Raw genomic sequence first — 21,959 nt, 5'->3', positions numbered from 1 at the left:
CTGCAGTAGCTGCTGCTTGGAGTAGCCTTCTTTAGGACTGTGTTTGCTTCAGGTACCAAGAGTGAAAGGTAGTAAGACCCTTTCATGCAAATATATCTTCAGTACCACCACAAAATGTTCCCAGGGATTTTTTTCTACTGCTACCCTTGCTGCCTAGGATGCTTTTTAGCTTGTCAGTGTTGAAGTTCTCTGGTGGATGTCCTGCAGAGGGGGAATTGGGCAAGATGAAGCGTACCTTAGCAGCCAGGCTTAAAAACAGAAACATGAAAATAGAGATCCTGATATAATGAAAGCTTTGGGTCCCTCTCACTGATTGTAGCGTTGCTCAAGCTGGCCTGGTCTGGCTCTGACAGGATTGGCAGCTCATTAGCTGGAACAGGCAGGTTCACACCTGCTGCTAGTAGCCGGCAGGAGCTGGTCTGGGAAGGGGTGGCAGCCCTCCCCTGGCAGCTGCTGGAGGACCCGGCCTGGGAACAGCGCTTCCTGTGCTGCAGCAGCCACTTTGGACGAGCCTAAATGGCCGGAAAGGGTCACAGTCTGCCCTGCAGGGGGAAGGGAGGGAGCGCGGTCCTGCTTCTGGTCGGCACAGGAGGGTTCTCAGTCACCTCTGCGGCAGTCAGGATTTTGCCCTGGTGAAGATGTTGTTGGAATTGCCTGTAGGTAAAGGTCTGTCTGAAGTGTTGTTGTAGCAGAGTTGTATGATGAAAAATGCTCTCCTGCAGGGAAGGCGAGTGAATTCAATCGTGCCTGTGAATGGCTGACATCAAAGAGTGGTGCCTTCCTTGTCCCTCTCTGCTCCATGCTATTTCCACACCTGATGGCTGGCCAGCAGCTTCTTTCCTTGCAGTTCATCCTGGGTCTTTTCTCTAAATTCACAACTGGTCTTGGCATCTGTGCCTGCACCAGGGTATGGATTTGGAAGCAGCCGAGCTGCAGGTGGGCACACAGTCACTGGGATGCACACACCTGCGGTCTTGTAGCTCGGCCACCTCATTGCCCTGACTACAGAGGGCAATATTTGTAAACCTGCAGCCATTGGGGGGTTTCCTCCCAGTTTCTGTGATGGTCTGACAGAAGTTCTGCTGCTGCTTGGCTTTCTGCAGTTGATGTGCACTGACGAGTTAGTGAGTGGAAGCCTGCACGCCTCCTACGGCACTTGCTGGCCCTCAGCTGGGGGTGGGTATTCTATTAAATTAGCTTTAAATGTCAAAAGGTGGGGTGAGCAAGTTAACTTTCACTAAAAGTCTGATCCAGGTTTAGAATAGGGTAGCAGCTCCATTTCCTGGCAGCACGTGGCACGCTAACACTTTCCATTTTTATCATGCTGACGTTTTCCTTTTTCCGAAATAATTCTATAGATGTAGCCCGTGCCAACCGTGAGCAGCTTTGCTGCATCCTGTGTGTGCGGAGTTTCAGCATTAATTAAATCATTTTGTTGCAGAGGAACCAAGGGAAGCTCATTTAATCAGGCATTAAATAAACAAACAAACATCACATCATCCCTCTCCGCAGTTCCTGGAGCATCTGACTCTCCTTGCCATGGTGACCGTGACCAGACCAGGGCAGAGCCTCAGCCTGTGAACACTGGGGGCAGGTTAGTGCTGAGGGTCACCATGGTCTGCACCCCCCAGAAAACCCAAAATGTTTGACTGGGTTTGAGCCCTAGCAGCTCTGTGTTTATAGGCACTCTGCAAACATGTGGCTCGTGCCAGAGCCCCCAACAACTGCTGGAGGTGGCTGCAGTGGAAGGACAGGTAGGAAAACACATTGCCTGAGATAGGGAGTTCTGCTACTGAATTCAGTTCACTTTTTTTTTCCCCCACCAGGGAAAATAGACTTTCTATTCCTGAAACTGGTAAAACATAAAATAAAATCCAGGTTTGTGCATGCCTGAAAGTTTTGTAGAGGTGGATGAAACCCAAAAATTCCTTCTCACAGGCAACCTGGCCAGACCCCAATTCAATTTTCCCCCTTTCAGGCCACTTCCCAAGGGTTGGAATGTTGGGTCACTCAAACCAGCACTGCAGCTCTGGTTCCAGGGTGCAATTGGGGATCTCTGTAAGGTGAGCCTGGCTGCCATAAGGAACGGGCCTGGAGAGCATTGCCAGCTCCTTATCCCCCACAGTCCTCTTGCTTACACTTCACCCAGCTCATGTAAATTAATATCAGCGTTGAATTTCCGTCATACCTACCTGCTGCTCTTGGCAGTTCAGCTGGGAAAGAAAAAGCCCGACTGTTGCTATAGAGACCATCAGATGGAGTGGCACCAGAACATCTTCCGCACCACTGCCACCGAGTGCTCACGCGAGTCCCAGCACCCGGCTGGCGGCCACGGTGGGACTGGGACACCCCTGCTCCTTGAGCCACCCCTGTCCTGCCCTGTGTGACTCCAGGGATGACTGATCTCCTGGGTCTCCTACGAGCTGGATTTACGCAGGTCTTCCTCAGCCTGAAGCTTCTCCCAGGCTCTGTGGGTTGGATACGCCCCCAGGGATGGGCAGGGAAATGCAGGGCAGCAGCTCCTTCCTGGTGCTTGTTGCGGGACTCCGGGAGCCTGGTGGGAAGGCTCAGTGAAACAAGGTGCATGACAAAGCCGGTCGGTGGAAGCAGTTTAAACCATTTTCAACACTTCTGCTGCTGGCTCTGCCACGCCAGGTGTCTCAGGAGCAGGTCCTGAGGTTGCTGAACGCAGGTCCTCTGCTGTGACACTGAAGAGCAGGATGATGGTGGCATTCAATGCATGTGCTCACAGTGTGCCCAATTCCATGCCAGATATTTGTCTACAGTCAGCAAAGGGGCAGTTTATGCACCAGGACACAAAATCTCTAAATGTCCCTTCATTTTGTCAGCATGGAATGATCTCAAAGATTCTGTGAGGCTGGAGGGTGCTGCCCAGAGCAGCCCAAGTGACATTTTGTGCTGCTTGGAAATGGTCTCACAAGGAGCATCCCTGTGTGTTCATACAGCAGCCTCTCCTTAGCTTCTCCAAACAAGGTCATGCAGGTTGTCAAGTTCAGGTTTCAGCTCCAGGGTGAGTGACAGAGCCCTTTCATCTCCAGTGTCACAACACTTCTACCTGCATCAGAGGCTGCTGTGATGCCTGTCAGGCTCACAGGCATTTTGTTAAGGCTTATGCAAGAGAAATTTGTAAACAGGTGACAGGCTCTCCAGGCCTGCCCTGCAGGTGATGCAGGCAGATCTCATGGGATTTAGAGAATTGACTGAATTGGGGAAACTCACGGTGCTTGATCAGCCCAAGGGAGAAAGCAGAACTACGGAGGAGAAGCCTCAGGTGGTGGTATGACCACTATCCAGAGAGACCAAACCAGATTATACAAACATTTACGAACACCAGCGGCTTGATGTTTTGAGAAAAAAAGAATGGCTGTATTTAGCATTCTTGAAGCAAGCTAAAAAACTGAGACCCAACCTGTGCCAGCAACTCACCTATGAAGAAACCAGCATGTTTAGGGACATTGCAAATCACGGCTTTATAACTGAATGATCCAGCACACCAGTTTCTTCAAAGAAAGGACACTAGGTTCACTGGTACAATGTCTAAATCCAAAATTTGCTACTATAAATGACTGATGTGTCCTCTTAATCCCAGAGGCTTTTTTCTTGGTAAGCAAAATGAAGGGAAAGAGCCTATTAAATACAAATTACTACATTAAAAATGAACTGATAATCTATAATCATACATGCTTATGTATGGTCTCACATGACACCCTTTTCTCTCAGTTAGAGAGATGTGTATTTGATGGCTGGATTATTCAGTAGATAAGGAACTGGCTGGCTGGATGCAGACAGAGGTTTGTGGTCAATGGCTTAATGTCCAGGTGGAGGCCGGTGGTGTCCCTCATGGCTCTCTCCTGGGACTGGTGCTCTTTAACATCTTCATCAGTGACACAGACAAAGGGACTGACAGCACCCTCAGAAAGTTTGTGTGTGGCACCACGTTGGGTGGTGCAGGTGCCATACTTGGAGGATAGGATGTCAGCCAGAGGGAAGTTCAACAAGTCCAGGTGCAGGGTGCTGCACCTGGCTCAGGGCAATCCTAGACATGAGTATAGACCAGAAGTTATTGAAAGAAGCCCTATGGAGAGCTGGGGATTCTAGTGGATGAAAAGCTGGACATGAGTCAACAGTGTGTGCTCACAGCCCATAAAGCCACTTGTATCCTGCTTGTGGCCAGCAGGGCAAGGGAGAGGATCCTGCCCTTGGTGAGACCCTACCTGGAATGCTGCTGCGTCCAGCTCTGGGATCCTCAGCTCAAGGAAGATGTTGACCTGTATGAGCAGGTCCAGAGGGTCACAGAGATGATCAGGGGGCTGGAGCACCTCCCCTATGAAGACAGGCTGAGAGAGTGGGGGCTGTTCAGCCTGGAGAAGGCTCCCAGGAGGCCTTCCAGCACCTTCCACTACCTTAAGGGGGATTAGAAAAATGAGAGAGGGACTCTTTCTACGGGCAGATAGGACAAGGGGCAATGGTTTTAAACTAAAATAGGTTTAGATTAGATGTTAGGAAGAAATTCTTCACTGTGACAGTGGTGAGGCACTGGAACAGGCTGCCCAGGGAAGCTGTGGATGCTCCATCCCTGGAGGTGTCCAAGGCCAGGCTGACCATGTCCAGTGAAAGGTGTCTCTGCCCATGCCAAGGGAGTTGGGACTAGATGATCTTTGAGGTCTCTTCTAAACCAAACCTTTCTATGCTTCTATGTTTGAAACTGTTCCGATTTACTCAAAGTGAGCAGTTTTGTTATTCAGGTAGGAACACAAAGCTGTCTATAACTCACTAACTGCTCTAGAGATTTTTTTTTATGAAACAAAACCAGCCCATCAATGAGGAAAATGAATCTTTATTTTTTTTCTCTAAAAGCAGAATCCATGTACATGTTCTTTTGTATGGTTTAAAGGTAGTTTTAAGATGTGAATAGTCACATCACAGAAATAATACAGAACAACCAGTGAAGGAATGAAGAGCCGGCTTGACAACTGCTTTATCAAGTAGCCCAAACATTATTTTTAACTAATGGTTTTCCCAGAGCAGACTTCAGGACAGTATTAAAATCTCACCTACTCAACACAAATACAGAGATAATGACTGGGAAAATAACTACAAAATACAGTTATTGCTGCTGTATCTGCATTGCTTCCTTGGAGGATACTCTACTGGATGCTGGGAGATCAGTTTTTAAATTTCAGTTTCATTAAGAATGTCATTTAGATAAATAAGAAGTAACCAACTAGCCAATCTCACATGGTTAATTTATCTGAGACCAGAATAAAAAGGATTGTTCTACAAGAAAAGCAGAGAGGTTTTGTTTTAAAAGGTGAAGAGTAGATTGTTATACTTTGAAACACAGACGATGGCTGTGCTTAAGCATCTAAGAAAATTTGGTCTGTAGGTGTTCCCAACACCCGCAAAGGGCAATCCTGGCCGAATGACCTGTCAGCACCAGTGAGATCTCCCCTTTGTTTGGGAGGAGGTGGCTCTCCAGCTGTGCTCCTCAAGGCTTCAGCCCTGCTGCACTCACATATATGCCAGTCCGACTCAGGGCTTCTCTAACACCGGCCCATGCCTCTACTTCTGCTGAAGTCAGGCGTATGTGGTGGTGTTTGGGAGACTGGGCCCTCCCAGGGCTATTGAGTGTGAGACAGAACGAGAACTATTGCAATCATTTAGGTTAAAGGGTAGACAGAGTAATAAACACTCCAAGCACAAGTTATGACAACCCTTTAAGACCTGAAAATGGAAGCTGGAAAATTATTTCAAGCACACTGATAACTGCGAACTGCACACACTATTCGGTAGTGCCTTTATAAACATCTCTGGCAGACCTGATGTGCACCAGCACGGCAAGGAAAACCCAGCATGCTGTAGGGTGTTTCCCACGCAAATGCGCATCTCCCGTGTGATTGGGTGCTTAAGTCACCAGCTTCTGATGAAACCTTGAGAAATGTATTCTAGAACATCTAAAGGTGACATTTGAACATCTCTCACATTACCGAGCAAAAGGTTCGATGGAAAAACCATTCAATACAGATGATTCCAGGTTTAGTTACATGATTAGTCTAAACAATGTGCCCAAACATACTTAATTGGAACAAGATTCTTAAACTATGCCTCTCTAAAATTTACAAAGTATATAAAATGTGATTTGACATTTATAAAACCTCAGCCCTTTTACAGAAAACAAAACAAGGCCATAGAATTTTGTTTTAAGTTTAAATCTATTGGTTTTCTTCTCAGCAGTTTTAGTTCCTGTGATAAAAAAACTTAAACGGCACTCCACCATGGCCTTATAATGCAAGGAATAAATTAGCAAGTCACACTGTAAATAAAAATAAATAATTTCTAAGTTATTTTTATTTTTTTAAAAAATGGTCTCTTTAATTGCACAGTATTTAAAATTTTCAGTAGCAATGAAAAGTCAGTTGAGTATTTTTCTAAATGCTCCAGAGAGCAGGAAAGCATTGTGTCTCATTTTTCAAGCTTTACACACTGAAAATACCTTGGTCAAACCATCGACTGATGAAACTGATAAATGTTTTGGTAGTCTCTTACTGTGTCAAGATGCTGCAGTATCTCTCACCCAAGGCATTTAGTCCTCTGGCGCTGGCCCTGCTGGAGCAAACCCCTGCAGCATCCCCTTCCAAGTGAGGTACTCTGGTTTACACCGACAGCTTTGATATTTTTGGAAAGGTGTTCACCGTTAGCTAAAACTTTCACAGCAGAAGTTTCTCAACAGCTCAGCACCAGTCTGCATCTGCCAAGGCTGCAGGGGTCTCCTTCGAAGGCTTCCCCAGCCCGGCACACCTTCTCTTTTCGGGGCATCACATGAACACATCAGGCTTTTGGCTCTCCCCAGAGGTATTCTGCAGTGGAGGACCAAGCCACAATTCAGACATACCAAAGAAAATGGGACACCTGGAAAGGTATGATCTTACCTCAGACCATTAGCAGTATCTTAAACCCACTTGCCAAACATATGTGTGTATATATACACAAATATATATATATATATCTTACACATATTTTAAGAAATAAAAGACAACGAAGTGATTAATACTGTCATACCCTGGGCATATTTAACTCGAAGTTAGTTACCTACAGGACATACTTAAAAACTCTAAATATGGTTGTTGTATTGAAAACAGTTGTGGGCAGATGCCTAATGTATGTGCATTAAAAATACTGTGTATCTATATACTATTACTGATGCAGTTATAACAGTTTGGGATTTTATCTAAAAATGCAGAGTTTCTGCAAGGTATCGAAACAACTCCCAAGTACTGAAGACAAAGGAAAAGTGTTGCCCTCTTCTTAGCTGAGGGACAGCTCTAACTCGAAGGTACTAGATCGTTCATTGCATCTCTGGCACTCAGCTGGGGCCAAGACAGTATCACTGAATTACCTCTGCTATTTAAGTACCACGGGAGGTTACAGTTCAGTTATTTGCATCAATGCAATTACACAGACAAAGGTAGTATTTGACCAGTATCATTGCATCCACGTTTGTTACTGGTGTCCTCTTTAGAAGTTGTTAAATATACACACTGGTCTCCTCACCATGGAGGAGTTCACACACAATTCCTCAATCTGTTAACACAGCAAAACAAAAGGAAGTATCAAGGCAAACGTTTTGTCCACAGTAAATTTCCTTTACGCAAAATAAGCAAGTCTAAGGGGAACTAGCACATCATTGCACAACATTAAAATCCACCAAGTTACTCCTGCTCTTGTATTTTTAAAGCATTTTCAGTGCTGGGGTGCAAAGCACAGAACCTATTACAAGAATCACCACCCTTTTGGGGATTCAATACTGCCCTGGATATGTGCAGAGGCAATGGACTGTGGGATCTCAGGCCTGAGCAGTGCAGCTCGCAGTCCCACACACCTCCTCGCACCGATATCCCAATGGCTAAGCCTGCTGAGCCCCTGCTCTAGGCCAGACTGTGACATGTGCGTGGCAGGAGCATCCTGGTGCTCACATCACAGGGAAAAACACAAAACACTTCTTTTACATACGCACATTTCAGTTCATGCTTAAAGGAATTGACCTTTTGGCAGAAGTAAATACCTACATAAAAAATAAATGTAGAAACCCATTAAAAACACCAACATAATAATTGCATTATTAAAACAGCTGCATCTACACTATGGTGTAGTACTTCAGTGTAATTCAATTTAACCAAATCTTAGCGTACAACTAAGATGAGACCCATTTCCCAGTCCAAACCTCAGCGTCAGCGCTGCATTGATCTCTACATTAAAACATGCTCTACAGATGGCCACCAACCAAATCCAGGGAAAAACTGTTGCCACAGGTGAAGAGGTCTTCTCCCTAAACAGACAACGCAGGACAGATGGTGTAGAGCCCCTCCGGCCTTGCCACGGGGACAGGCAGTGGCAGAACCTGCAGCGCACCGGCAGCGGAAGCTGCAGGAGCACCACGTCCTGAGTTGGTTTGCTGAACATGGTTCAGATTATTGGATATGTCTATAGCACAATGCTCTTTAGAAGCATTTACTGTATACCCAAACCCTACTTGCTGCAACACATGGTGTCACACAAGTAGTGAAAACGTCTTCGTATTCAAAGGTGCTTGGACATCATTTTCAGGCAGCATTTTACCTTTATTTTAGTGAGTTCCCACTACAAAGATTTTAGAAGGAAGAAGATGCCAATAGTTTATTTTTTCCTTTTAGTATGTGAAATTGAGACAGACACCTAAATAAATACCTACTTTCACTTGCCTAAATCTATTCTATGTCTGAAATCTCTAATTTTTAAATAAGGGATAAAATGTTGCCCAAAAGACTAGTTATAATTATACATTTGTGTTTCTAATCTACAAATCAAAATAGTTCTCAGTTAAAAAGATACAATTTGTATCAACAGTAAAAGGTACTTTCTGGTTCTTCAGGGCCTTACTTAAAATTCCAGCAAGTGTACCAAAATTATCAGCTGTAATAGTGTAAACTAGTGACACTTTTTTAACACTGAACATTGTTACAATGGATGGAAACCTAAAACTGTCGGCAACTGATCACGTCATGGAAGTACATCTGACATCAATTGCAAAAACTATTTCTATTTTTCATATATATATATATAAAAGCTTATGAGGTGCTAGTAAAACCCATGACTTTAAACCAGAAATATCCCTTACTAATGCTAAAACAGACTTGGTTTGTCTGTTTCTAAAACTACACTATTTGTGGCAAGAATCAGGCCTACACAATGCAAAAAGCAAAAAACTAACTCCAGGACCACATATGGTATCTTCTCTCCCCACAACTCTCCCCTCCCCAGCCAAAAAAGGAAAAAAAAAAGTTTAAGTTATTATTTTGAGCTACAATATCATTACCATAGTGCAGTTAATAAATGTTGCATATCCTGAACACACAAAAACCTTTTCAGGCCAGCCTTGATAAATAGCAAGAAAAATCAAACAGTATCTTAAATACAAAACTTGCATTGAGATAATTAAATTCATTTAAAAACAGGTAAATATTTTATGAAAAGCATATTTTATCCAGTACAGTTGTGCAGCAATACAAAGGAAAAACATATAAAACAACTAAACAGGGCCCTACGATTTCAGGTCCCCATCTACTGACCAGAAATACACAGAGCTGGGTAACAACACACGGGAACTGAAACAGGGTGGCCTGGTTTGGGGAGATCCTGAGCATTTGCAGCTTCTCTTAGCTTCCAAGGGGGCTGCAAATTCTCAGTACCTTTGAAAATCAGGCAATAAGGCTTTTACCATATCCATAGATTAGTAAAAAAAAAAAAAAATTTTCCTCCTCTGTTTGCATCTGATCTTACTAATTGACTGCATCAACAAAAACATGTAACTATTTAAGCAAAACAAAGAAAGCAACGAAAAGTGCCATACTATAAATTACCAATACATTGTTACCCATTTCACTGTTAACTGGTAACTTAATTATTTGTTTCAAAAAATGAAGTCAGTGCTGTAGTAAATCTTTGTTTTCTACAAACAGGTGATTACAGCACAAAAAAGCTCACAAAAACAAACAAACATACATCAGACTTACTTATGGTGGTGTAAAAAGTTCAGAAACTTGGCTTGAAAATTGCCTGCCAGAAGTAGCAAAATCCTCTTTCTGCAGGTTAATATCTCACAGCCCCAAGGATAAGCATCCAGCAAGTTAAAAAATGAAACAAAAAATTCCCAACAAAATGTAACAATGATAAGAAAGCGCTGCATATAAACCCCTGATGCACCAAAGATTATAACCAGAGACCACAGATTATTTTTATATATATATATATATTAATTTAAACTGGAACATATTCCAGATGTGAAAATAGCCATTTAAAAATTTTCAAACTAGAACACAAAACATATCTGGTACTTCCAATGCATGGGGCTATACATACAGACTCCATGATACAGTATTTCACATAAACGGAGTACTCTATAACCTCCTTGCTGAGAAGGAGATCCCAAATGCTATTGTAGCAAACCTCCCTCAGCGTTAGTGCTGAGCTGAAAACTACGAGACACCACAAAGATGCATCGTGTCTCAATAACCTAGCTGAGATTTCTCCACTAAGATGGCTGCAGCGAGCTGCTGAGCGTCCGTCACGTGAGGGTTCTTCTTCATCACCATCCTCACGAGGTCGGGGGGGAAGATGTTGCAGAGGTTAATGTAAACCTTCTCCCGGGTGTCTTGGTGCCTTGGGGGGTCTTGCGGGATTCCACAGTAAGGTACGCGCCAGGGCTGGTCCTGCTGCTCGGGAAGGCTTTGGAAGGCAAACTGCTCGTAGCACGGCTGCGTGGGGTTGCTGGGCAAGGAGTATGTCTGGCGGTAGCCGTAGGCATCCATCCCGTAACTCTGCCTGTCCCAACCTCCCAGACCTTCCTGGGCAGCGTAAGGCTTTCTGTGTCTTAACGGAGAGTTTTCATACAAACGGGAGTCTGAAATGCTGTCTATTCTCGTGGACACCAGCGCTCTCCCCAGATGCAGCGCCTTTGAATGGGACGAGCTCTGAGATGCGGAGTAGTCGTTCGGACAACTGGAACGAGCCCCGACTGCTGGATGCTGCAGATGCACAGCCATGTACGGAATGGGAGATTTGTGGTGATGCTTTGGTTCTTCGTGACTGTAGCTCTGCACTCGTGTGAGAGGCTCGTGGTAGCTCTGCAGGAAGGGCTGGGTGTTAAGGCGGCCGTGGGGGTGCATATGTTGGCACTTCAAGTTCTCCTCTAGCTGTGGGTCAGGCGAGCTCATGTACGAGCGATCGCTGTAACCCACGTAGGAATCGCTACTGCCACAGCTGACGCTCCCCTCGCTGCTGCAGTCGGAAGCTACAGAGCTAATCCTATAATCTGTGTCCAAGGAGAAGCGCCTTTCTGGACTACGCGGACCAGATACGCTGAGATTTGAATATGCACTCAGCATGGAGTAATAGCCTATATCCACCGGAGACTCACATTTTGGATACTGGTCATAAGGCATTGGTGTTCCATGATTTTTGGTTGCCATCATCACTGTAGGATACTGTCCCTGTGGTCTTTGATCCTGAGGTGGGAAGTGAACTCCGGATGGAAGGCCGTTAGTTAAAGGTGCAGTACTTTGGGGTTTTCCAGCAGAGGAACTTGGTATACTAACTAAAGAAGGTACAGACCTGGTTTCCAATTTGTTTTTGGTGGGAAGCTTTTCCTCCAAGTCTTGATAGACTTGAGTCCTTATACTAGGATCGGATTGCCTCTTTGGAGCAGCACGCTTCAGCTCTGAAGTGCCATCACTTTTAGTGCTACAGGGAACACTATTGCTTTTTACCAGTCCTCCTTCACTTGTAGTTTTGGCAGCTGTGCTTCTAGACATGGCACGAAGTTCATCAGCTACGGATCGCTGAGGCTGATTTCCTCTTTCTGGATGGTAGTATTTGCATTTGTGTCCATAGGTACATTTCTTCCCTGTTAATACAGACATAAGCAGATTTAGCAAACTTCAAACAAGATCTGTTAGCCATCAAATAACAGAAATGCCCCTCATTTAAAGTTTTACTGTTGATTTGAAAGATCTTGCAAACGAGATAGGTTTGGTGCAACACAGGGTGTGCTCTAAGAGCTCCTCTCCTGTTTTGTGGGGAAAAAAGAGGCAGTGGTAGCGTTCTGCAGCTGATGCCCTGGGAATGCAGACCAACACTACCAGCCACGTTTTGAACTGAATGTGGCATTGCCAGGGAGTCTACGCACCTGCTGTGTCGGGCCAAGGCAATATACAAGCACAAAACTTAACAGGGAAGTCCCACAGCAATAAGGCCAGCAAGTTTCAGCTCAGTCAAGATGCCTGTAGCTAACCTTCAGATAGCTCAATTAATTTTCTGGAAGAAAAGCTCAATATCCCATGATATTAGAAAAGGGCTTCTGGAACCTGCAGAATGTAGGTGTTGATTTGGATCTATTCCAATGAATGATTAGTTAAATTGTTCCTTTAGTTCAACTAGTAGACAGAAATGTTTTCTAAGTAGCACATGAAAAAACCTCTTACGGTTTCCACCATCAGTTCAGCATTTCAACCCATCTCAGGCTAAAACAACAATGTTAAAACCAATGTTAAAGAGTTTTTAACAGTTCTGGCAATGTTAAAATAAAGCAGGAGCTTGGTCCCCAGTCCCAGTACAAAAAAAATTGATGGGTTACATCAAATTACCATACGGACACGGTTGCTTCTTATGTTCTGGCACAATAGGCTTCTTCCTAAGAAAATTGTCCAGACTTGGACCATGGCGACCAAGAGGATCATCAGGAGGCATAAATCTATAAAGAAAGAAAAAAGTATTATGGAAACAAACAAGCCTTTTTGCACTCCTCATGCAATGACCAAGAACCTCATGACTATGCTACACCATAACCTGCCATCCTGTCGTTTTTAAATCCGGGTACCCCGAGAGCAGTTTTGGAAGGTCAAATTGCAGGTACTGCAATTTGCAGGTACTGCCTGACAGGTAAGTCACAGGAACAGACTGTGTGGACACCTCCAGGCTGCTACAGACACCTTTGGTCCAGCTCAGCTGATGCTTTGTAGCAAAGCAGGGCTGCAAATAACCCATCCCAAAATCAAAAGTAAGGGCAGCAATACAAGCAGCCATTTCTTAAAACACCCCTATTAGCTTTGCAAAACTGTACTGACTGCCTAGGACTCTTGCATCAGCATTCAGGCACCTCAGTACAAGAGCCTGCTTGGTGGGGTACTGAGTCCCTCCTACTACAAGAAGCCACCAGCTGCAACTGCAGTTGATCTGTAGGCTGGGGTACAGAGTTACTATAGATGGATCTAATCAGACAGTTGAATCACAGACCCCGTGAGGTTCATTCCAACATGGGTTTTTCTGTGACTCTAGGACTTAGGAGTCTAACCACAGGCACAGTATATCAACAGCTGGAACATGCTGGCTCAGGATACCAACAGAGCTGGAATATTATACCATAGCATACACTGAATATACATTGGCATACACCAAAGAGGAAAAAACAGCATAAAAAGACACAAAAATGTTGCTAGAAAAACAGTTTTGAGTATTTTTAATCAGAAGACCAAATCTATGATTGACTATTCATCTTGTTTTCCTACATGTACCTAATGATTTGGGTGCAAACTAAAAAATTCGTACAAATCGTCAAACTGTCCTTTCTTCAATTATTTTAGTGGCACATATAAAGACAGAATGACTTACTTGTCATTAACAAATGAATACATCAACAAGCGTTCATCTATGAACTTCTTCCATTCTGGCTTTTCATTAGCTAGATCCCTGTAGTTATCATTAGAGACAATGATGCCATCTGACTCAAAGGCCAACTTCACTATGAATCGGTCATCGTAGCACACCACCCTTCTCCCTTGCACACGCCGGGATGGTGTGAACACAAGAATCTTCTCCTTTTCTAATTTACGTAAGATTTCTTGATCTACAAGGAATAAGAATCAAAAATCAAACAACAAAGAAGAGAAAAAAATTTGTTTAATCTCTAAAAACATTAGACTTGAGGAAGAAAATCCAAGCACTTAGGACTAAAAATGTCTTAGGTGGTTATAGTCCAGCAGAAGGTGTCCCATATATGATATCTGAACTTATAGTCAGCAGTCAGCTGGCAATACTTTCAAAAAACCCTGCAAACAAATCAAAACCTCCTGCTCCACACCATTTCTCTAAGACTAACACAAGGGATCTTGTTCATGTTCCTGTGGTTCAAAAAATCCCCATTTTATCAAAACATCTGTGCAGTACTCCTCTGGTTGAAGGGGTCATTTTAAACACCACTGAATAGGAGCACTATACCCAAGAATAGCCACGGCTTTCCCATAACTGAGCTCCTCGGTAAGGACAGACTTTCTTCATTTCTTTGTGGAAGCCAGCAAGAAGCATCTTTTGAAAGAATTCCAGTAGCTCACATTAATGGGACTGTCTCATTGAATCCCTGCCCATCAAGAGAAGGGGTACCCAAAGGACTAGAAAACCCACATTCGGTACAAGCACTCAGGTTCTCCACAAATATTAGCAGCATTCCCCAGAAAGACCTCTGCTGTCATCTTGTAACCAACAGCAAAAATGGTGGTGGTTTGTTTTGTTTGTTTTTTTTGTTAACACCAGTAATACTTTAGATTGTATCTTTCCTTGAATGGTTTACACGTTTATATGTAAGTTCTTATCAAAGCCAGATTTCTCTTCAGTCCTTCTAAATAATCATATTTAGCATTTTATGTAGCTCCTTCTTGTTCTACACAATCTGTCACTCACATATCCCAAAAGTATTTTCCCTTTTCCTGTGCGGAACCCAGAGATCCCAAGCAGGTTTGAAAGATGGACCTCAGGCTACTAAGGAGGTTGTACCTAGTACTGGGGCACCTACCCCTTCTGTTGATTCTCCTACCTATCACTCTCCTCAGAACAGATAAGCTATGAAAGAAAAATACACAAAAAAACTAGGCAACACCTAAAACAGCAGAAGATGCTTGCATAGTGAATATGAATCATGGCTCTTAGTAATGGGTAATAACTCAAATAACTCAACTGTTTTGTAGCATAAGAAACTTGACAGGGGACATATTCCATCTGGGGAAAAAAAAGATTCCGACAGGAAGAAATACAGCATTAATATTACATATAAACAATATATTTGATACAAGCATTTATCTGCTTAGTAGAAAAAGCACAAGATTTTAAATGAAATACAACCTTTTTGTATTCAATGCCCCACAATGCGGTAAATGATGAGTGAGAGTGTGATGGGAAGTGATTTTTTTTTCCCTGCTAAGAAAGAATAAAAAGATCTGCCACGTGATGACTGGTGGGTACTGGTAAGAAAGATGCGGCTGTTTAGTCCAAGAGACTCTCATGAATGCTGACAGTCTAGAACCATCCCCATGTTACTCATCTAGGGCTTTTTCCAAACTCCAGCTGGCCGCGGATTTCAGGTGCGTATCTCTGGCAACAGAGTGCCAGCACCATGTATTTTACATGCCTGGTAGCACACAGGCTTTCTGCATCCTCAGAAGAAAACAGAAGATGCAGTATTTTCACAGAAGATACAACAACCTGCTCTGATGTTCCTCCCATTTTCAGGGTACATGATCACAGACGGAAAACTGATTTCTCATTGCTAGACAATTGACCATTGCAAGGTCAATTCTAGCTTGCTGCTTTCTTGAAATGCCTTTTGGGGTGTTTAGCCCTACGCACACTTCAAGCAGATGTCACTATCTATTTCTAAGTGGCCAAATTTTTATTACTTAGCCAATGCTCTTCTCATACCCCAAACACCAGTACGGCGAAAGAAAGGCTTCAAGAGAAAGGCTCCACACTGCCAGTGCTGACAGGGTAACTGCGGCTTTCCAAATGTTACCATGTGTTAACATGCTATATTCTAGTTGCAACCAAGCAAATGGGATGAAGTGCTGAGAGGATCTTTCCAGATATTTGAAAATGCTCATGGCAATCGAAACATGCTTCTGTATTCTTCTAGAAGCTACAGCTATTAGTCTCAAAAGCCTCCCCTTCTTTAATGGCAATCATGTTGGGTCCCATCTCAGAAAACCCCCTTCCTCCTCTCCAAGTTCTAGGGTTTTTTTAACCCCTAATTCCTTTCTGTTTCAACTTTAGGGCAGTTGGAGGATGTCTCTCCAGCCTTCACACAGAACCTGTTAGTTTGATGAAGGAATCAATACCTCTACACCATATTTTTTTCTATATAAACACATTCAAAATTAAAATTTTCAAAAGTTGTCTATTTGCTAATAGTAATGACAAAGAGAGGAACCAGTCCCTTTCTGTCCAGATAATTCTCATAACCCAGACCATGGGCAGTGACAGGCCATCCTGGCAGAATCTGCTCACCACAAGAAATAATACCCACCAAATGACTAACTTCAAACCTCTTTGGTACTAATACTGCACAGACAGCATATTTTAACAAAGGCAATTACATCCTTCAAGAAGTAAGTAGCAATGTTAAGGGAAACTTGAGCAGATGAGCAGAACAGAACAGGAGGATGTGGAGAGGGCATTGCTTTGTCTTTTTCCATCCTGTAAGTCGCAAGGAAGTCACTACAGCAGAGATACTTTTTGTTACAGCCTTTCACTGCTAAAGGTTTGTTCATTTGAGCAGTAGCACTCATGCTGTGCAAAGCACTGAACAAACAAGCAAAGATGGAGCTTACCTGTTATAAGAGCATCTGGTCTCGACTGTTCTTTCCTCCACGCTGGCACAAACACAGTAACATCCTTGTGGCCTCTTTCCAAAAACCAGTCTACTGCCAATTTGATTCCTCGACAAGAAAATACTTCTTTGTTCCCGTGGCTGAAACACATATTAAAATTCTTTATTAGATGACTTTGTTTTTCTATGACCACAAATGGAGCTCAGTAAAATGCAGATGTCAAAGCCATGCTCTTCACTTGCTCCATGGTCTCTAAAAGCAGCTGGGAGTCTGTCTGAGCCTAGCCCAAACACAGCCATCATTTCCAAAACAGCGTGGGAGAGGGTTACTGAATCTGCCAAACACATTTATCACCTGTACAAAGATTTGACAAGTAAAGAAAAATATAAGTGTGCTTTTAAAAATCCTCATAGCCCAACCAACTGTATGGGGTATAACAGGCAGCTCAAAGACTTGAGGGAAAGCAGAAGGCCTGAAATACCAACATGAGAGTGAACTGTGTTTAGGAAATGTTAGCAGATGAGCACAGGTGCGCATGGAAGCAGCAGAAGGGACAGCAGAGAGCTCTGCGAGGTCCTGTGTGAACAGGGAGAGAGGAGAAGGCTCCAAGCCCAAGGGGATGGCAGGCACTCAGCAGGACAAATTAGGCAAACTGGGGAGACTGTCCAAAATCAACATGGCAAAACTAAGAATGTGCTTAGTACATACTTCAGAAGGAGAAATTAATGTTATTTAAAAAGCTGTGAAGAGACAATTAAGCAGAAACTGATCAGACACAAGCAAAACAAAACGTGTGTCTGTTGTGCAATAACTGTCTGGGGTAAGGCAAGAGACGCAATTATGTCATTTTCTAAAGGCAGACAAGCCTTTGCCCAACTTCTACATCCAGTTTTAGGCATGACATTATAAAAGACATAGATGAAATAGAAGGAATCCAGAAGAAAGTGAAAGGAGACCTATGGGGAAAGGCTGAAGGAAGCACATTTAGATAATCTGGGGAAAAAAAGCAGCTTGTGAAAGAACAAATCAATCTTCCACGTATAGGAAGTAACTGAAATGGAGGACAGCAATCAGCCAATGGGTGTCCACAGAGAGGTTCTGGGAGCAGGGAGCTGCTGTGAGAGGAGTTTGGGATTGCCCCATGATGGGCACACCCAGCTCTAGCCAGCTCCACAGCGGAGAAGGGAACGAGGGAACACCAAGGTTTGAGGACGAGGAGGTGCTTCATGAGGAGCAGGTACACTCCCAGAGGGACTTGCACTCTTGAGAACAGGAAAAGGGCAAGAAGGAAGGAGCAGCAGAGAAAAACTGTGACACTCTGACCTCAGCCCCCTGCACGGCTCACAGCTGCTCTGGGAGGACTGACTGCCACCTGCAGCTGTGACAAGGTGTAAGAGCGAGGCTGTGGGGAGGTAGTGGGGAGGACACATGTTTGGAATGAAGCAAGCCTAGAAAAGGAGAGACAGTCTTCCCCATAAATATTTTAATGTTTTTCTTTTTTGTTTCCCAATATTAAATTTGGAATTAAATATTTATATTAACTGGCTATAAATGAAATTGAATTCCCCAAGCTGAGTCTGCCTGACATAAAAAATTACTTGATGAGTGATCTCCCTGTCATTGTTTTGAGCCATGGGTTTTCTTGCTTCTGTTCCTCCTGTTTTCTCCCCCATTCTGTTGGGAGGAGGCAAGCCACAGGCAACCCACGATAGTCCCACTGGGTAAGGACAGAAAAGTCCTTAACTAGCGTAAGGAACAGTTAAGCACTGTGCTAGTAAAAGCTTTCTCCCTAGTCTGTGGGACAGTCTGGCCATGGATTTTGGGATCTCCTCACCGGAGGCTTTGCAGAACAAGTTAGACAGCTCCTCTGAGGCCAGTCTGGCCTCTCCATGCACAAGAGGAGACAAGCAACTTTTGCGAGGTCTGTCCCAAACCTGCAGCTCTGTGTAGCCGAAGAAACTCAGGGGCATGGAAACAAGCCATCACCTTTCACTTGGCTTGTCATAGCAGGCATGCCACAATCTGCTTTCCAGAAGGGTAAAAGACTATTCTTTGTCCGTGATTTGTGAAGAGGACAATAGCATGATAGATAGCCACAGGAATTTTAAAAGTTCCTTCTCCTTGCATGTTTTGAGGTAAACAGAACACCAGAAAGTTATCTAAAAACTTTTGTCCCCCTCAGCAGGGAAATTTTAAGTACCTACTATTTCCACCTTTCTAAAACATAGCACTGCTGGTTTATTTCTTGACACTGAGGGAGCTTGAGTAATTGTGCAATGGACAAGGTACCAAAGTAAAAGTGAGAAAAAATTTGCAAAAATGTTCCGATTTCAGAAGTCTGTGAAGGAGGTGGTGTACACTTCCACCTGTGTCAAGGGAGAATGAGTCATGGCTAACACCTCTTACAAAACATCATTCTCAGCAGAGGCTGTGTTGAAGGTCACACATCCCAAACAAAAGGGAAAAAAAAAAAAAAGAAAAGGAAAAAGGCAAAGAAGAGCCCACTACCATTAACAGGATTTAAGTGAGGAAGTGTCCTACTTCCTCTTCTAATGATACTGGAGGCAGTACCTGCAGACATAAGCATATACTCTGATACTGCAACTGTTGCCAAGCATAACAAAGTTTGTAAATTTCAGCTGGCATGGGGTACTCGAAGGATAGTTTAAGCCCATCTTCTGTGCCTACAGGGCTACACTAGGAACACTGTCAGGAACAATATCTCTACCTAAATACCCTTTTTAGCTATGGTTATAGGCCTCTGCAGTAACGCATTCCCTGTTTTCTATGATCATATCACACGATATAGAATTACATCATAATAACACTGTAATTATAAAACACAGACCAGTATTTTTTCTAGGCATTGTTTTATACTATACAACTACTCTTGTGCTTGTTTGGCTGAAAGAGTAGTATCTTTCTGTATTTCAAAACTTACCAGGAATGGGAAAGCAAACCACACACAGATGTGACACACTTAAAGTGCACACGCACACAGTGCAGAGCAAAAATGGCCAACAGTACTTCATCCACAGTCTAACTCCATCTTCCCTCAATGACACAAGATTGGGACACCTGGTGCACTTTCAGCACCCAGGGAGAAGCCATAAGGCCTCCTTTGCAAACGCTGAGAAAAGAGGTTACTGCTCGTGCTATCAGCAGGCTGTGTACAACCATAAACATATTGTAAGCCATTTTAAAACAGTCAGGAAGGGCTTGTTCCAGCTACTAAATTCCAGTGGAATCACTGTACTGTGACTGCTCTATACAATCTCCAGGGTTTCAAGTGGATAAACCCACTTTTCACTCCTTACAGTGAGCAAGTGGTGTGTTAAGACTACGTTTTAGCAACACTATGTTTCCTTCTGCAAGTCTGAGAAATAACTTCAGGAAAAAAAGTGGACATTCTTGCCTATTGCCTTCCATCAGGTTGTAGTTCAGGCCACACTTTTAGAGGCAGAGGGAAGACCAGGCAGTTCAGCTCCTTAGTTTTCTCTTGCCTAATACAGACTATTAAAATTCTTTCATCCAGAACAGAAATTTTAAATAAACTGCATGAAACAGAAGTGGGGAATGCATTACAATGCATACCAGCTACTCTGCACTGTGGAGCAAGTGAATTTATAACATGTATAAATCTTCACTTTTTTCCACTCCTTTTCAGGTACATGCCTAAGCTGGGATCTGAGCGGCTACAAATTCCAAGGAATTTAAATCATTAGTGAGAAAGTCTGTAAAAGAGATGTGCAATTAAAATTTGTTCACTTTGCTGTTATGCAGATTTGATGGTCTTCATTTTGTGATCTTTGCGCTTCATCAGCTTTATGATACATCATATGGTGAAAAGACTGAAATCATGTTACTGCTTCTGACTTCTTTTCCCTCTTCTTAGTTGCAAAAAAGATGAGAAATGTTTGTACTTCTTTGTCAAGAAACTTTTAAAAATATCTTTCCAGTTATTAGGAATATGAGAAAGCTCAGAGCAGTCAGGTTGACAGCTGTAGCCCTGGGTGAGATACTGGTGTACAGTACACTGGTTCTGCTTGTTACGTTTCATCTACCACTCTCAACAGCAAGATAAAGTATATTCCTTTAGAAGTACCTATTTCTTTTTCATATCATGTGTGAATGATTCTTTTTACCACCACTTTTATATTTGGTCTGTTGATAGGTGTAGTTTTATTTTTAAATGAAAGAAAATAAAGTAGTATAATGTTTCCTACGCAAAAAATCAATAAAGCATTTTCAAGGCTAGGAAAATTAGTAGAAAGTGTAAAACTTCTGATGAGAACACTTTTCATTTTCTCCGTTACCTTCCTAGACCCCAAATTAGATTTTCTAGTGATTGTCTTGGAAAGACTTCTGGTACACACTCTTAAAAGACTGACTACTTAGAATACCTGCAATATTTCTAGTGTGCTCTAACACAATATTCAAACCAACACTCATATTCTGAGAGCTACAGAAAACACACACATTGATGACAAGAGGTCTACAACAATGTCTGTTGCATACAGGTTTTTATACAACTGAAATCTGGACACAAACACACACTTAGCATGTAAAAGCATATTGACTAAAAGCAAGAACAAAACCAAAACACATACCTGCCCAGTACGAGTTATTACCAAGTTACCAAACTATTTTCTTCTATCATATCATGGGAGGAGAAGAGGGTTCAGTCCATAGCACAGAGAGAGATGAATTTCCACTCTGTATCATATCAGTGATTCATAACCCTGGCAGCCTGGTTTTGTAACTAGCCATCCCTTTTTAATTACTTTTTTATTTAAGCTCTACTAATTCCCTGATCATAGAAATCATTTGTCCCAAAGCATTTCTCAGTAACCTGAGCCTTCTATCAGTCCTGCATATATTTTGGTGCCAACACAAAGCAGATAGAACAGTTGCCAAATGTTTTTTTTTTCCATCAGCCCAAATTACTTCAATGCTTTGAGGTGTTTCAAGGACAAAACGCCTTGGAAGCTGTCACGTATTTCAAAATACCTTTTGCCTGTAGGGCTTCCAATGCTAGAGCACTCTGCGAGTACAGCAGGTGCTGTCTCCAGCCAGAACTTCACACAGGTCTCTGACCAAGCAAGAGCCACACACTCGGCACTCAGAGGTCAAAACAGGCAAAAAGAAACAGGCAAAACAGGCAAAAAGAAGCTACACTCAAATCTGCCAGTGACGAGCTCCAATCCATGCGATTGTTACTTGCTGGAAAAATATTTTTATCTATTCTTTAAA

The 21,959-nt window shown here is 43.1% G+C and overlaps 1 protein-coding gene across 2 annotated transcripts in view; it reads right to left on the bottom strand.

Annotated features, from left to right (window-relative positions):
- Positions 1-4,838: 4,838 nt before the first annotated feature.
- Positions 4,839-21,959, bottom strand: part of ZC3H12C (zinc finger CCCH-type containing 12C) — a 45,676-nt gene continuing 28,555 nt past the window's right edge. For both annotated transcript variants that reach the window (XM_042023864.1, XM_042023863.1), the window contains 4 exons: positions 16,707-16,846; positions 13,723-13,957; positions 12,699-12,805; positions 4,839-11,959 (listed from right to left, as the gene is read on the bottom strand). In XM_042023864.1, the coding sequence (XP_041879798.1) occupies positions 10,563-11,959; positions 12,699-12,805; positions 13,723-13,957; positions 16,707-16,846 (1,879 nt within the window). In that variant the 3' untranslated portion in view covers positions 4,839-10,562. The remainder of the gene's footprint in view (positions 11,960-12,698; positions 12,806-13,722; positions 13,958-16,706; positions 16,847-21,959) is intronic.

This window comes from Corvus kubaryi, unplaced genomic scaffold, assembly GCF_017639235.1.
Source record: "Corvus kubaryi isolate FWS band 111438036 unplaced genomic scaffold, C.kubaryi_AGA036_p1.0 37256, whole genome shotgun sequence".
NCBI lineage: Eukaryota > Metazoa > Chordata > Aves > Passeriformes > Corvidae > Corvus > Corvus kubaryi.
This window is presented reverse-complemented; position numbering and strand designations above follow the sequence as displayed.